At 39.0% G+C, this 16,401-nt stretch overlaps 1 protein-coding gene across 12 annotated transcripts in view; it reads right to left on the bottom strand.

Moving 5' to 3' along the window:
- Positions 1-16,365, bottom strand: part of recql (RecQ helicase-like) — a 32,540-nt gene extending 16,175 nt beyond the window's left edge. For 3 of the 12 annotated variants that reach the window (XR_007042171.1, XM_047390445.1, XM_047390446.1), the window contains exons 1-11: positions 15,944-16,365; positions 13,535-13,586; positions 10,894-10,953; positions 9,411-9,629; positions 9,099-9,278; positions 7,978-8,084; positions 6,642-6,840; positions 6,291-6,457; positions 5,376-5,457; positions 5,120-5,268; positions 94-211 (exon numbers count right to left, since the gene is read on the bottom strand). Coding sequence is in view for 10 of the 12 variants with exons in the window: in XM_047390445.1 (XP_047246401.1) it covers positions 94-211; positions 5,120-5,268; positions 5,376-5,457; positions 6,291-6,457; positions 6,642-6,840; positions 7,978-8,084; positions 9,099-9,278; positions 9,411-9,629; positions 10,894-10,953; positions 13,535-13,559 (1,306 nt within the window). In the remaining 2 variants the exon portion in view is untranslated. Of the gene's footprint in view, positions 1-93; positions 212-5,119; positions 5,269-5,375; positions 5,458-6,290; positions 6,458-6,641; positions 6,841-7,977; positions 8,085-9,098; positions 9,279-9,410; positions 9,630-10,893; positions 10,954-13,534; positions 13,587-13,927; positions 13,963-14,477; positions 14,578-15,331; positions 15,891-15,943 lie in introns of those variants that run through there. The other 9 variants (XM_047390441.1, XM_047390438.1, XM_047390440.1 and 6 more) reach the window with 9 other exon arrangements.
- Positions 16,366-16,401: the final 36 nt, after the last annotated feature.

Below are 16,401 nucleotides of genomic sequence, written 5' to 3'. Positions count from 1 at the left end.
TAGCCTTTTTATACATTATAGTATGTATTTTCAATGAACAAATGAGGACAGAAATTGCAGTATTAGACATTAAAGGTATGATGATGTGTATACCTGCACGCCCACTCTCTTGGTAGTAGTTCTCGATGGACTTGCTGATAGTGTGGTGGATAACAAACCTGACATCTGGTTTGTCAATGCCCATGCCAAACGCCACTGTGGCTACCACAACCTGAACACCAGCACAGTCATATTCAGCTGATTTATTTCTACTGTATTCCATGCAATCAATGCCTGTTTCATAATAAAAATAGAAGAATTTAGAGGATTAACTGAGTTTGGTGAGGTTTCAATATAAATAAATACAAATATAATGTTTTTAGGACCCAACAATTTAACCAACATGTCAGAACATCAACTTTATAACAGCATAATTTTTAAAAATTTAAGAAATTATGAACATGGAGGCTGAGGAGTAGAACACTTTCATGAGGCAATAAAATTAATGATGCAAGACAAGCCTGTGATACGCTTTTCCCACAAATGCAAAATTGAAAGAAAACATCTTAATATTGAAGGAATTGGGAAGTAATTGACATTATGTTAGGATTAAAGATGTGATAAAAGACAACTGTGACACAAAAAAAGCATATTTTGATGTTAAATTTTGCAAGTCCAAAGTCGCCTGGAAATGACGTCTAAGTTAAACTGCTTCATTTAATTTCGTTTAATTGTCTGGCTTATAATATCTTAGTTAATCCAGTAACTGATCGAATTGATCCAATGTTAACAACTGTGTGTATTTATTAATATAGTGAGATCTAGTCTGTCTTTGATTAATTATTCTGAAAATCTGGATGTTGCGCTCGTTCCGTTTCCTGGTGGTGTGGTATGATTCATGCTGATTGACTCCGGCAATGCTACGGCATCCGGCTAAAATAGACTGTGGTGAAATTAGATGGCCGTCAGGACGTTGCGGCACTTGTGCTCTGCCATCTGATGACAGCTGACTTTCTTCTCCTGACTCTGCTGTGTTTCTCTCTGATAGTGACTGAAATATATCTAGACACATATCAGAGTCTTTGCTGCTGTCTGTGTCGCTGCCACTGTAGCAGCAGTCAGTTTACATGCCGGGGCTCCACTTTTACATCATAAAAGAGCGCCAAGGGGTAGTCTGGAAAAGCCTTTTAGTGAAATGTATGACCATATATCTCAACAACTGTTCATTTCAGTGGCATGAATTTACTTTTTGAAATATTTTAATGTTTACTTTCCATAAATATAATTTGATTTATCATAAAAATTCAATGTCACAGGAACTTCTAGGTAATTTATGTAGATGACAAAATATAAAAAAATTTTCAGACCCAGAGTGAACATAGTTTGTCTGAGTTTAAGTAAGGAATTCAGTTTTAGTTTTTTGAAGCCTCACAAATTGTTGCCGTTATCTGGTTTAGCACAATGTCTTTTTCATCAGTCATAAACTGTAAGTTTCTCTAGTTTTTCTTACTCCTTCATTTCAGCTGCTAACAGAAACATCTCATAAAATAAGGTTGTACATCTTTTTGTTTAATTAACAATAAATCTCATTCATTCACAACCCAGACTAGGCAGAGAACTGGTAAAACATTTCCTAATTTACTGTAAATGACCTTTTAAGCTAGGCTGCGGTCATGCAAAATTCAACTATTTTTGGCCTGAGCTACGACCCCAAAGTTTCAGCAGCTCTACCCAATATAGTACATTTGGATTTTACCTGAACAGATTTATACAAGGCAGCTTGTATTCTAGAATTGTGCCGCTCAAGGTGGCAGCAGGTTGGAGTAGTTCTGTTACTTTTCATTCTGATATATTCTTTTTAAGAACTCTAATTCCTGTGATGGATAGAAATTGATAGTCTTGGACAATTATCCTCTCCGGTATAGGATGCTGTGCAGCTGGAAGGATTTTTGCTGATACTTTTTTACTTTTGTACATTTGTTATGATGCATCACCATAGCAACAATACTTTAACTGCAACCCCAAATCCCTGATAAGTTGAAAAGGAGGCACCGTGGATGCAGACCAGGAGCAAAGAGAAGAGAGAGAAGGAGGAAGTTCAAACCATCTGTTCCATCGATTATGATGGGTAATGTGAAATTGTTGGGAAACAAGTTGGATGAACTCCAAGCCCTACGAAGGACCCACCCAGAATGTTGGGAATGCAGTATAATGTGTTTCACTGAGACATGGCAGCAGGATATCATCCCTGACTCCAACGTTTTTCTGCCAGGCTTTCTGACCATACGAGCAGACAGAGATTTAAAGAGGAGCAGCAAACACAAAGGAAGTGGACTAGCAGTACTTGTGAAAAATAGATAGTGACATCCAGGACATGTTACTGTGATGCGTTGTCTCTGCAGTCCAGATATTGAACTGTTAGCAGTATGTTTTCGTCCATATTATTTACCCAGAGAGTTCACCTGTGTTATTTTGGCAACAGCTTACGTTCCACCATCAGCTGTTGCCAACACCGCATGTGATGTCGTCAGCTCAGTTATTGCTAAGCTACACAAACAACAGCCCAATGCTTTGGTGGCAATTTCTGGTGATTTTAACCATGCTTCACTCTCTGCTACACTTCCAACGTTTCAAAAGTTTGTCAGCTGCTCTACCAGAGAAAACAAAACCCTGGATTTGTTTTATGCAAATGTCAAGGACTCATACATCTCTACAGCAAGACCTCCTCTAGGCAAATTAGATCACAATCTTGTTTTTCTCTGCTCGAAATATAAGGCCCTTGTTCAGAGGCAACCTGTAATAAAGAGGACTGTGAGAAAATGGTCACAGGAAGCTGAAGAAGCCCTGCAAGGTTGCTTTGAGGCTACAGACTGGGACGCACTGTGCCAGCCACATGGAGAGGACATCAATGCCATGACTGAGTGTGTAACCGACTATATAAACTTCTGTGTGGATAACATCATCCACACCAGAACCGTGAGATGCTTCCCCTATAACAAACCCTGGATCACCAGTGACCTGAAGGACCTGCTTAACAAGAAAAAAAGAGCCTTCAGAGAGGGAGACAGAGAATTATTGAGGATTATACAGAAGCAACTTAAAGTCAAGATAAGAGACAGCAAGGAGGTGTACAAGAAGAAGCTGGAGAGCAAGCTCCAAAAAGAGATGTGTGGTCAAGGAAGCAGAAGATCACAGGCTTCAAGCAGAAGGAAGATTAGACCAATGGATGTCTGGACAGAGCCAATGAACTGAACACATTCTTCAATAGGTCAGAAACAAGGTCAGCATCCTTCTTGCCTGCTCATAGCCAAACAGACATCCGACCCTCCACCCACAGCTTTCCTGTCACACTTCTTCTACCTCAGCCATAGACCCTTCGGCTTCTACATGTTTGCCTTCAAGCATATCAGAAGGTGCTGATGCTCCCCCTTCCACCTGTATGCCTCAAGAAGTCAGGTGAAGAGACAACTGGAGAGACTGGACTGGAATGGGGCTCCAGGTCTAGATTGTGTCAGCCCTATAGTCCTGAAGGCCTGTATAGAGCAGCACTGTGGGATTCTGCAGAACCTCTTCAACCGAAGCCCAGAAGAAGGTTCCAGTGTTGTGGAAGACCTCTTGTCTTGTTCTAGTACCAAAGAAAATTCACCCATCAGTCCTTAGTGACTTTAGACCTGTTAACCTGACATCTCACATCACGAAGGTCCTAGAGATACTCCTGTTGGCCCACCTGAGTAAGCAAACAATGAACCGTCACAACAACAGAGTGTCTTCAGTCAGAGGCTTCTTCAGATCTGTTATAAGACAGACGCTACAGGAGATCCTTCCTGCTTACACCCATCAGCATCTACAATGGCTCTTTGAAGAAACGTGCATAATATGAGCTACAACAACATTTAATTTCCCTTTTGGATTAATAAAGTTTTTCTGAATTGAATTGAATAATACACAGTTGTCTTTATTTTATTTTAAATGAACACCAGCTCAGTGGTGTACATTTCCAGACTTCGTTATAATCACCTAACTGATGCATTTTCACTGCAGCAAATCTGGCCCAAATCTGATCTTTTTGCCTATATAAAGACCCAAGTCATAACAGCCCAAATTTAAATTTATTAAATAAGACAGAGTCCACTTTTAAATGTGGCACTAAAGTGGATCAGATGTTTTTCAAAGCAAAATCCGTCTGTACTGTCATGTAGCATTTAATCTGATCTTTACATCGTTGATGAAATGATGTAAAAATTGTTTTGGAGGTTAAAAGGTCAATTGTAAACAATGAATGAAACAACACAGACAAATGCAACATGAGTTGTAAGGTCACTACTACTTCTGCGCATGCATGATGGAGTTCTGATTGAGGTCACATTAACATGATAATTTGAACCATTCAAAAAAATGCATGCCACCAAAAACGTCTGAACTGAGCATTAAAACCTGCAGTGGATTGCAGTGGTGTCTTCGTCACTCAGCAGAACATTTTTGTGCTTCAGCTATTCCTATTTTAGTAAACGTGATTTGAATGACTGGATCATCACTGGGCATTTACAGAACCTGATGATATGCTAAGAAGGTAATGCAGGTGATGGATCCAGGACACAGCTAAAATAGAGATTTACCCATCAAGCTTTTCCTAACCAATACAGATTTCTGGTTTCATTTGGGATCAGATCTTCCAATTCCAATTTTGACCATAGAAGCACATGATGTTGTTGATGTGTTCACAGACAAAAATAGGTAGAATGTTTAGCTTTAATAAACATAATAAATAGAATAAAACAAAAATCATATTTAACACACCAATCCCCAATCAGAGCTGATCATGGGACAACTGTCCGATTCCAATTTCTAGCAGATAGATTCAAAAAATCTAAAACAAGCAGAACACTAGCCCACAGGGACCAGAATTGGAATCCAATGATTGAACAAATCAGACAAATCATCAATTTATCAGAAAGAAGCAGGAAAACGTAGTCAAGAGTAAAACTCTAGCAGTTTGCACTGTTCCTGTTATTCTGTTAAAAGATGAAACTATAGAAAACTATAGAAATTGAAAATTATAAAACATTCATGTCTAAGATTACTTAAACAAAATTTTTGTAGGATTAATCAGGTCTAAGATTGTTAACATTAAAACAAGTACCTGGATTTTGTTAGAAGTCCATCTGCGGTGAACCTTAGACTTTTCTTCCGGGTCCATGTTGGCGTGATAGGGATATGCTGAGATGTCTCTTTTCTTGAGTTCAGACGATACCATCTCAGCATCCTTCTGAGAGAACACGTACACAATACCTGTGGCAGATGCATTAGCATCACAAAGTGGCTGCTTTGTATGGAAATGTGTGTTCAAAACCAAGGAAGTAATTACTCTGGTTTCAAAGCACATTGGCATGTTATACCTGACTGGTCCTTGTATTTGCCTTTAATTAGAGATGTAATGTCACTCATTAAAGCATCATTGTTAGAGTCTTTAATGCGAACCTAGGAAAAAAACAAAAACTAAGTTACACAGAAGAACTGTTAACGTTTTCACATTTTTTTTTACATCCCGTTGGATTCGGCTACCATGAGATGAAACACTTCTAGCCTCCCCTTTTCTCCCCAGGCTAGTTCAGACCATCAATTTTCAGCTTGTATGATGTCTTGTTATTCTTACCCACACAACTGACTGCCTGTCATTTAATTATTTTAAATATTTTTATGATTACGAAAGATAATTTGTGAAGTGTTTTGAAGATTTTCCTTAGATTTTTGGCGGAAATATCACTGGCTTTAATAAAGTTAGTTGAGGTATTTCCACACATAGATATGGCAGGTAGCCCCAGGAAGTCAGAAGTATTTTTAAAAAGCTGAACAGCTGAAAAACACTTCTGATAAAGAAATTTGAAAGAGCACAACAGCACAGATACAGAGTTATGGAGCCGCCACACGGACAAGCAAAACCCACAAAAACATCGGAAACTAAGACAAGACCCAAATAATGTCTAAAATGTGGTAAATCCCCCTCATTCATCATTTGGATGCCCACCTAAGAGTGCATAATGTGGTAAAAGAGTACATTCCATCAAAGTCTGCAGGTCAAACAACACAGTAAATAGGGTTGCAGCACACACCGTGAGACTATTTCCAGGGGATCAGATTACTGATTAAAAACTGTGGAACATCCACCTAAAGTGTAGCAAGGTAATGGTCAAGATAAACATGGGGGCCGATGTTACTTAACAGGTTTTCCAACAAGTCACACATGGAAATGAAAAGCTATGCATGAAGCAGATTGCTGAAGTGTGTTTGTTGGTACAATGGTCATAGTTTACCTCATAATAGAGATTAGTTCGATTAAAAGAAGAAGTGATTGTGACTGGCTGCTGCACACACAGGATCTTCTCACAGTCCTTGAGGACGCTGCTAGTTGCTGTGGCTGTGAGCCCAAAGAGTGGCACCATGGGAAACTGCCTCTTTAAGATGCCCAGGAGTTTATAATCTGCAGAGTAAACACACAGATATAAATCATACAGCATTTACTACCTTGTGACATAAGGCATTAAACATGAATTTAATATATGTTAAATGGTTTCACTGACAATAACACAATGTAATAATGATATTTAAATATAACAATTGGCTAGTAAAAACACTTCCTGATTAGATTTTCCAAAAATTCCCACCTGGTCTGAAGTCATGTCCCCACTGGCTACAGCAGTGTACCTCATCCACAGCTATACGACTCAGCAGCTTAGCGTTATAGGCTTTCTCCAGGCGAGACATCAGCAGCTTGCTCTTGGCAATCTTCTCTGGAGTTACATATACCAGCTTGAAAGGGGCTTTCGGATCCATCATTCCAGCCATAACAAGCTTGGCATGCTCCTGAAGTTGTTAAAGGAATAAAATATATCAAAATGGACATTCTGCCCAAATTTAATATCGCCTCATTTCTCTGTCTTATATTTTAGAGGCAGAGTAAACATTAGATTGTGTCTCATACTGTAGTTTATTCTGTTGTGAAGCCTTTTGTGAATTTTATTCAATAAAGATAATGAGACACAACCTTTACTTAAATTTACCTTATCAATAATCTTTTCAATATTCTGGTCATGGTTAACAGTTTGTTTAAAGATTATTAGCCTGATACTCCTAAAACACGATCAGATCTAAAGGAAGCATTTTGTTTGAGAAGTGAAACAAAGTTTAGAACACGAGACAGATTACTGAAACACTAAAAGGGTCAAAGCAGGAACTGATCTGTATGTGCAGATTTCTGTAGAGAATGTAGATCCATATGGAGGCCTTAGAACCACAGACCACCCCCAACCGTTTGAATCTCCCCACCCACTATCAAACAAGGAATGAAGGAAAACAAGACACTAAAAACAAAGGGAGGAAGGACAAAGCCGCGAAATAGGAATAGGGGTGCACAATATCAGGAAAATATTCAATTGCAATTCTATTGTTCTAAACTGCAGTGACGATATTTATTACAACTGACCCACATATTCCTGTTGATTTTCTTTATTTACCATTACACACCGTCGACACCACTCTATGAGATTGAGCATCTCAGGCACTAAAGATATAAATGAGATGAGGAAATATATGCGGAGCGTGAATCTATGGCACTTAAAATGTGATGTCCAACAAAATGCTGGATCCAAGCAGTCCTTTGCGAAAGCAATATGGCACACACTGATACTGCCATGATGGCTCAATGCAGAAGAGCTGGCTTAGTGGGTCAAGACTCAGCAATTTATCTCATTACAAGGGCATGGGACACTCTTTTAAAGACATCAATGTACACAAATTGGACAAGGCAGACAGGTCGTTCAAGAGAGGAGGGACATAAACCATTTATGTTCTACAAAACAAAAAACACATGTCCAGTTGCCTTTTATTTAAGCAACTATGATTGTCATTTTCTGGACTGACTGAGAATCTACACTAATCATTGGCCAATCAATAAGAGCCATTAAACAACATAGCTAAAGAAAAATGACTGCCAGTCATTACCTTACTGCTCGACGCATTCAGCATGACTGCCGAAATATCAATAGACTTCAGGTACATGATCTGATCCTCCATCAGAGACACAAGAGGTGTGATAACCAATGTGAAGCCTGCAACATTATGACAAGTTAATCAATCAAATTCATACGGTTTGATGGAAAGGACATACCTAATAATGTATAAAACAGGGTGTGTTCAAATTCTTCATTAGTATTGCATGTACACCCCTCACATTTCTGTAAATATTTTTATTATATCTTTTCATGTGACAATACTGAAGATATGACACTTTGATACAATGTAAAGTAGTCAGTGTACAGCTTTTATAACAGTTTAAACATGCTGTTCCCTCAAAAGTACTCAACAAAACTAAGTGCACCCCAAAGTGAAAATGTCCAGATTGTGCCCAAAGTGTCAATATTTTTGTGTGGCCACCATTATTTTCCAGCACAACCTTAACTCTCTTGGCATGGAGTTTAATAGAGCTTCACAGGTTGCCACTGGAATCCTCTTCTACTCTTCCATTACGACATCACGGAGCTGGTGGATGTTAGGGACCTTGCACTACTCCACCTTCTGTTTGAGGATGCACCACAGATGCGCAATAGGGTTTAGGTCTGGAGACATGCTTGGCTGGTCCAGCACCTTTACCCTCAGTTTCTTCAGCAAGGCAGTAGTCGTCTTGGAGATGTGTTTGGGCTCATTATTATGTTGGAATGCTGCCCTCTGGTCCAGTTTCTGAAGGGAGGAGATTGTTCTCTGCTTCAGTATGTCACAGTTCACGATGGCATTCATGGTTCCCTCGATGAATTGTAGCAATTCTAGTCATTGAGTGCCACTGTTCTGCAACTCTTGGATGCATCCCTGCTCCTGTACTCACTGTCGCTGCCAGCAATTTAGAAATGAATGGCTGTGTGTTGAGTTATTTTGACAGGACAGCAAATTTACACTGTTATACAAGCTGTTTACTTACTACTTAACATTGTATGAAAGTTTCATATCTTCAGTGTTGTCCCATGAAAAGATAGTGTGAGATACTGTGCATTAAGCAACACCAGATGTACTTTAAAAAAACAAAAACAAGAGCTTAGAAAGAGCTAGAAGAGAAAACTGAGTGGTGGTACCCTTGGAGCAGACTGCAGGCAGCTGGAAGCAGAGACTTTTTCCTCTTCCTGTAGGCATGACAAGAAACAGATCCTTGCCTGCCATTGTTAGATTGATGGCTCTAAGCTGCAGTGGTCTGAACTTGGAGAGATGAAAGGAGTTCTTCAGATGCTGTTCCACGTCTTTGGACCAAGGAAAATCTATCAAGCACAGGTCAACAAAGACTTATTACACAACCCCCACATCAAACTGACCTCCAATCATGCACCTTTTACAACTGTTAGGGCAGACCTCTATAATGAGCTTATTGTGAAACCATGGCTGTGTACTACCTGTGCCATCATACTGCTGCAGCTCCTGCTTGCTCATCATTGGCTCAGGGCCTAAGGACTTTGAGGATGATGGTCTGACAGTGCCGCAGGCCTCCTCCAGCTGTAGCAGCAGTGCATTCTTCTGAGAAGTCAGTTGGGCCTGCTTATCCAGGAGCTCTGTGATCTGAAGCTCCACCAACTCCAGCTCAGCCTCCACAGAGTCAAGCTCTGCCTGCACATCTGAACACAAACACCAACAATGGTGACGTAAGTGTTAGCACATTAAGAACTATTCATTCAGCCTGTCTCTGCCTGTAATATATATGATGACTCTTGTTGTATAATGCGGCAGGCATACATGTTTTAGAAGGGAAAGAGGTGATAAGGTGCGAAAGTAATTAAGAAACTACAACTAACATGTATTTTAATGCCAAAACAGCAGACTTCAGTTGGAAACAACTTTTGACATGGAAATATAAAATTTTATTGTATTTTCTCCAGTAGCTGGATAGACTTATTATCTGGGATCCATGTTGGCTCTGACCCAGAACAGAAAGACATTGCCGCTGTTTGTTTATTTCTTATTGCAAGTCATATGGTTATTGGAGAATTCAACTGTATTGTGGCATATCACACGTTTTCCTAATATAGTGCAGCCCTCATCTGCAGTCTATTTAGAAGTGTCACTGATAATTTACTCTAATCTCCACAATTCAAATACAGATTTATTCAAGTACCTGTATTAACAACTCAGCAGCAGGAGTTAAATACATATTATCACATTAAAAACATGAAGTACTTCTAAATTTTAATGAAGATGAACAAATCAGCCTTTTCTGGTTGACACCAGTTTCAGGCATTGCTGAGTTTTTACCTAACAGCTAGCATTCTAACATGCAGAAATGAAGTGCAAGTGCTCATTAACACATCGGCGATTTCCATTCTAATTTAACTTTAAATGTTCTCAGAGCACTGCCATAAACAAAGATCAACAAATCGGACATGGATCAAAACGTTCTGGGTGAGTAAAATACATTTTATAACCAATTTTTTTCTGCTTCTCTGCATTTCAGCATTTTTTGTAGTTGTTAGCACGGATTACATTGCTCAGTTTTTTCTTTCAAATAGAAGAGATACTGGTAGAATGATTCTTTAACCATGTCTGGAGAGCTTCTTTAGTGACAGACTGCTGCATCCATACGTGCACAAAGGTTCATCATCACAGATCCTTCAGCTGTTGAAACTATTTCCCAACAAGCCCAATATGTGTTTATCGTGTGCATCTAACCTTTCTGTTATCTGCACATTTTTTCATTTCTTGTAAATAGTATGTTGTTGATTTTCTTATGCACAAATATACATGCCCGTTTTGTACATTTTTTTAAATCACCCTACTCAGCTTTAATCTGGGTATGCTATTTGTAATAACTGTACGGGTGTTTTCATATACAGTAAATAATCCCTTTCTCTACAGTCTGTTCTTTTTTGTTTTTATATTTCTTACCTTTGTGTGTATCTGCATGCCTGTCTTTCTCTTTGCTGCTGGTACACCTAAATATCCCCGCTGTGGGATAATACACGATATTACTATTTTCTTGTCTTTCCGGGACACAGTAATTGAAGGAGGTAATGCTGCTATCGCCTACAGCAGGCAAGTGATAAACACATTCAAATTTTTCACGTCAAGTAAATATATTTCTAATATTTCGATTCACCTGAAATTCACATCAGATATCAGCAATAGCCTAGGTAATCTACACATACAAAGAAATCTAAGCACATTAATTAATAAATGAAGTTATGGGCAACAAATAAAACAGGGAATAAGTACTGAACACATGTGCATCAAGGCATAGGAAGCAAAGAAAGCAGGCAAAATCTTTCAGTATTTTGAAATCATTCCAGTTTATTGGCTGACTGAATATGAAATGATGCCTAATAAAAAATGCTTCTCATTACTTAAGTACTGCACACAGTGGTAAAAGTGGTAAAAGCAAAGATACCTTTCTAAAAATCTCTTGCTGTTGCAAATTATGCTAATGGAAATGGTTACAACTGCATTTTTAAACTTGAGAATGTTTCTGTGAGACCAGAGTGATGAAAAACACTCATTATCGCACATCAGAAAACACTTTATGGCAGCTGTTGCTGCCAAGGCCGGAACAACTAGTTATTAGCTTTAGGAGTAATTACCTTTTTACTTTTTTTTACCATACAAAATGAATTTGTAATTTGAAAACTGCTTTCTCTATTTACTTATCTTTGTCTGATATTAATGTTTGTTTGATGAGCTGAAACATCAAAAAATAGCAAAAACAAAGGAATCTGTAGAGGGGTAAATATTTTTTTCCAGCACTGTATCTCAAAGCTGCATGGATACCGTCCTGTATACTAGCTGGAGCTATCTGGGCCGTGTTTTCTGCCACCAGTTTCCTCTGTGATAGAACACAACTACCGGACCACACAGACAGACAGAAGACCACTTACAGGTCCTTCTCAAAATATTAGCATATTGTGATAAAGTTCATTATTTTCCATAATGTGATGATGAAAATTTAACATTCATATATTTTAGATTCATTGCACATTAACTGAAATATTTCAGGTCTTTTATTGTCTTAATACGGATGATTTTGGCATACAGCTCATGAAAACCCAAAATTCCTATCTCACAAAATTAGCATCTCATTAAAAGGGTCTCTAAACGAGCTATGAACCTAATCATCTGAATCAACGAGTTAACTCTAAACACCTGCAAAAGATTCCTGAGGCCTTTAAAACTCCCAGCCTGGTTCATCACTCAAAACCCCAATCATGGGTAAGACTGCCGACCTGACTGCTGTCCAGAAGGCCACTATTGACACCCTCAAGCAAGAGGGTAAGACACAGAAAGAAATTTCTGAACGAATAGGCTGTTCCCAGAGTGCTGTATCAAGGCACCTCAGTGGGAAGTCTGTGGGAAGGAAAAAGTGTGGCAGAAAACGCTGCACAACGAGAAGAGGTGACCGGACCCTGAGGAAGATTGTGGAGAAGGGCCGATTCCAGACCTTGGGGGACCTGCGGAAGCAGTGGACTGAGTCTGGAGTAGAAACATCCAGAGCCACCGTGCACAGGTGTGTGCAGGAAATGGGCTACAGGTGCCGTATTCCCCAGACCTGGGCTACAGAGAAGCAGCACTGGACTGTTGCTCAGTGGTCCAAAGTACTTTTTTCGGATGAAAGCAAATTCTGCATGTCATTCGGAAATCAAGGTGCCAGAGTCTGGAGGAAGACTGGGGAGAAGGAAATGCCAAAATGCCAGAAGTCCAGTGTCAAGTACCCACAGTCAGTGATGGTCTGAGGTGCTGTGTCAGCTGCTGGTGTTGGTCCACTGTGTTTTATCAAGGGCAGGGTCAATGCAGCTAGCTATCAGGAGATTTTGGAGCACTTCATGCTTCCATCTGCTGAAAAGCTTTATGGAGATGAAGATTTCATTTTTCAGCACGACCTGGCACCTGCTCACAGTGCCAAAACCACTGGTAAATGGTTTACTGACCATGGTATCACTGTGCTCAATTGGCCTGCCAACTCTCCTGACCTGAACCCCATAGAGAATCTGTGGGATATTGTGAAGAGAACGTTGAGAGACTCAAGACCCAACACTCTGGATGAGCTAAAGGCCGCTATCGAAGCATCCTGGGCCTCCATAAGACCTCAGCAGTGCCACAGGCCTCCATGCCACGCCGCATTGAAGCAGTCATTTCTGCAAAAGGATTCCCGACCAAGTATTGAGTGCATAACTGTACATGATTATTTGAAGGTTGACGTTTTTTGTATTAAAAAAACGTTTCTTTTATTGGTCGGATTAAATATGCTAATTTTGTGAGATAGGAATTTTGGGTTTTCATGAGCTGTATGCCAAAATCATCCGTATTAAGACAATAAAAGACCTGAAATATTTCAGTTAGTGTGCAATGAATCTAAAATATATGAATGTTAAATTTTCATCATTACATTATAGAAAATAATGAACTTTATCACAATATGCTAATATTTTGAGAAGGACCTGTACATCCCAGCACTGCATTGCTACTCGGGCAATTTTCAAGACAAGGAAAACAGGTGAAAAAATATTTAGTAACTACAAGCATGAAAAGAAACACTAACCTTTAGTTCCAACACCAACATCCATCTTTCCACGAGTGTTTCAATCTTCAATCTAATAAATAAATAAATAAGTAAATAAGATTTCCCATTGGAGTCAAACATTTTTAGAAAGCAAAATTAACTTTGATTCTAATTTCATAAAATGATCTTAAGTCATTGTTTAAAAAAACAACTATAGGGTTTTATATTCATAAAGAAATAATAATAATAAAAAAAAGAGGTTCCAACATTGTTTAAACCTAACCTCAAGTGTATAAAAATACTCCAGACAACACTGTCATGATTTATGACAGAGATAAAGCCAAATGGAAAAACTGTGGTAAGCTAAGTAAACCTTTGCTACTTCTATGTCATTCAAGAGGGTCAGCAACAGCAGCAAAATGATATGATTACCTCTATCAGAAAAGGATTTTGGGCAGTTGGGTGGTCTGGAACATACAGGTGTTGTTAGCATGATGGATGAGGAAAGACATTATAAACATGGTTTATATGCTCTGTGTTTAATGAAAAAATAACTAAAAGGAAATAAGTTCAAATACAAACTAGCTATCAAGCATGGTGGTGAAGGGGTGACAATTTGTCCAGTAGGGGCTTATAACCTTTTTTTGATGCATCAAGATTTGGACATGAACAATGTATTATAAATTCATAAATTCACAATAGAGTTCACAAAAATTCCCTTATCTTAAAGGAAAAGGTGACGCTCACAACCACAGCACCCAGTACTAGTAGTAGTGGTGGACTGGTAGGTGTGTGTGTTTGAGTGGTTGCACCATATTGCGCCAATAATCTGTTTGTATTCAACGATCCTAGCTCGCTCAGCAGAGTCATATTGTGCAATGCCCCTAGATTCCAACCACTAATGATTGGAGTTTGTTCTTGCAGCTAGAGGGCAAGGGCATATACCCAAATTGTCATTAACAGGACAGTGACAAATACAAACCCCGCAGGAAATCTGCAAGAGTACGGCAACAAAACATGAAGGTGTTGATATGGTCCAGTCCAAGTCCAGACCTCAACCTGATTGAAGTGCTGTGGTAAACCTTAAAAGAGCAGTGTACAAATTAATTTCTCCAAACTCGAGGAGGGGTGGAACAATGTATGAAAAGAAGAGAGGGGAAATATCGTCTTAACAACACGAGAGAAAACAGCTACTTTAGCAGCATTACTGCAAAAGGCTGTTCCTAATACAAACTGAACCATGGGGTGTACTTACATTTTCAACATCTAGTTTTTATTTTGGCTTTGTTTTTGTTTGATAAATACTGCATGAGCATTTTCATTTTGTTCTGATACATAAGAGGTGGACCTTTCATAATATCAAAAGAAATACATCTTTCAATGTCTTGCAAAAGTACATATACCCCTGACAACACATCCTGTAAAGTGAACAATTTTTACAGATAAAAATCACAAGGATTGGCATGCATTTGTGTTAATCCCCCCTGAGTCTATAGTTTGTAGAACCATCATTCACTGCATGCGCAGCAGGAAGTCGTTTGGGGTATGTCTCAAATGGCTTTGCACATCTAACTTTTGCTAAATAGCTCAAGTTCAGTCAGACCCAATCGACAGTGTCTGTAGACATCAATTTGCAATTCTTACCACCAATCCTCACTTAGATTTAGGTGTGAACTTTGACTGGGCTATTTCGCACATGAATATGTGTTGAGTGTGTTAGGCGCCTTATGTATCTGGAAGCCACGACTCATCCTTATGATCGTCAGCCAGCCACACAAACAGATGCTCTTTGAATCAGTCTTTGAGTTACAGATATTCCTGCTTTTTGGTACTTACATAGGCAGGGAAGAAGTCTGGATTCGAAGGTTTACTGCATAGGTGGTCCAAGACTTATTTATTCTTTTGTTAATTTTGGCCAGGGCTCCCATCTGATTTTGATTTTTTTTTTTTTAACATAACATTTTGATTACACTTCAGTTCAGCTATTACCATATGGTGGCATTATTGCTGAACTGAAATGTTCTAAACTACAAACGTTATGTGTCCTTTGAGCCACTTTAAGTTATGGACTGTGTAGCTCCTCCAAAGTTACCATGGACTACTTTGCCACTAGGTTTAGTGTTGTCATGCTCTTCTCAGTTTCAGATCACAGATTTAACAGAGCTCTATGTGAAGTCCAAAGTTTGGGATATTATTTCATAACGTAAACCTGCTTTAAACCTCTCCACAACTGTATCCTTTTTATTATTAATTATCCTATTATTAGCCTTCCGCTTCGCAGTTATACGCGTTCTCTTGGTCTATCACATTAAATCCTAATAAAATACACGAATGTTTTTCACCATAAAGTGACAAAGTATGGAAGTGATTGAATACTTTCGAAAGACAAGTTTTATTTTCCCTAGCAATAGCACCATGCAAAATAGTCAACAAAAAACGAATACTTACAGTTTTTAAGTTTACTCTGCCTTATTTTGGTTCCGTTTAGACTGCGAAGAGTGGAAAACCTTTGCTTCCATGTAAATAGAGCTCTACCTGTCCCAGTTTCAGAGACTGCACATGCTGAGTGGGGTCAAGCCAGCCTCCACTCAGACACGGACGAGTTTGTTTGGGTGGGATAATGATGATGGTTTGTTCAGAAAATCAACAGGAAAAACTAGCTATTCTCCTCGTATAAAATATAAGCTGAAGCTTGGCTTAGAATGGCTCACTTACTTCGTTCTGAGAGCAAAGAAAAGTCCAAAACCTCAGTGCATTTACTCGTTTTGTAGCAACATCCACTTCTGCGTTGCTACAGCAGCAAGATTGAATGCACCGGAAAAAGCAAAAGAGCTGAAAAGGGAAATTTCACCCCTGAATTTTATCTGCTAGGTTGGTGAGAAATTTCAATTCCCTTCCATAAATCT

This window comes from Girardinichthys multiradiatus, chromosome 17, assembly GCF_021462225.1.
Source record: "Girardinichthys multiradiatus isolate DD_20200921_A chromosome 17, DD_fGirMul_XY1, whole genome shotgun sequence".
Classification (NCBI taxonomy): Eukaryota; Metazoa; Chordata; class Actinopteri; order Cyprinodontiformes; family Goodeidae; genus Girardinichthys; species Girardinichthys multiradiatus.
The sequence above is the reverse complement of the archived record's forward strand: the minus strand, read 5'-3'. Positions and strand labels throughout refer to the sequence as shown.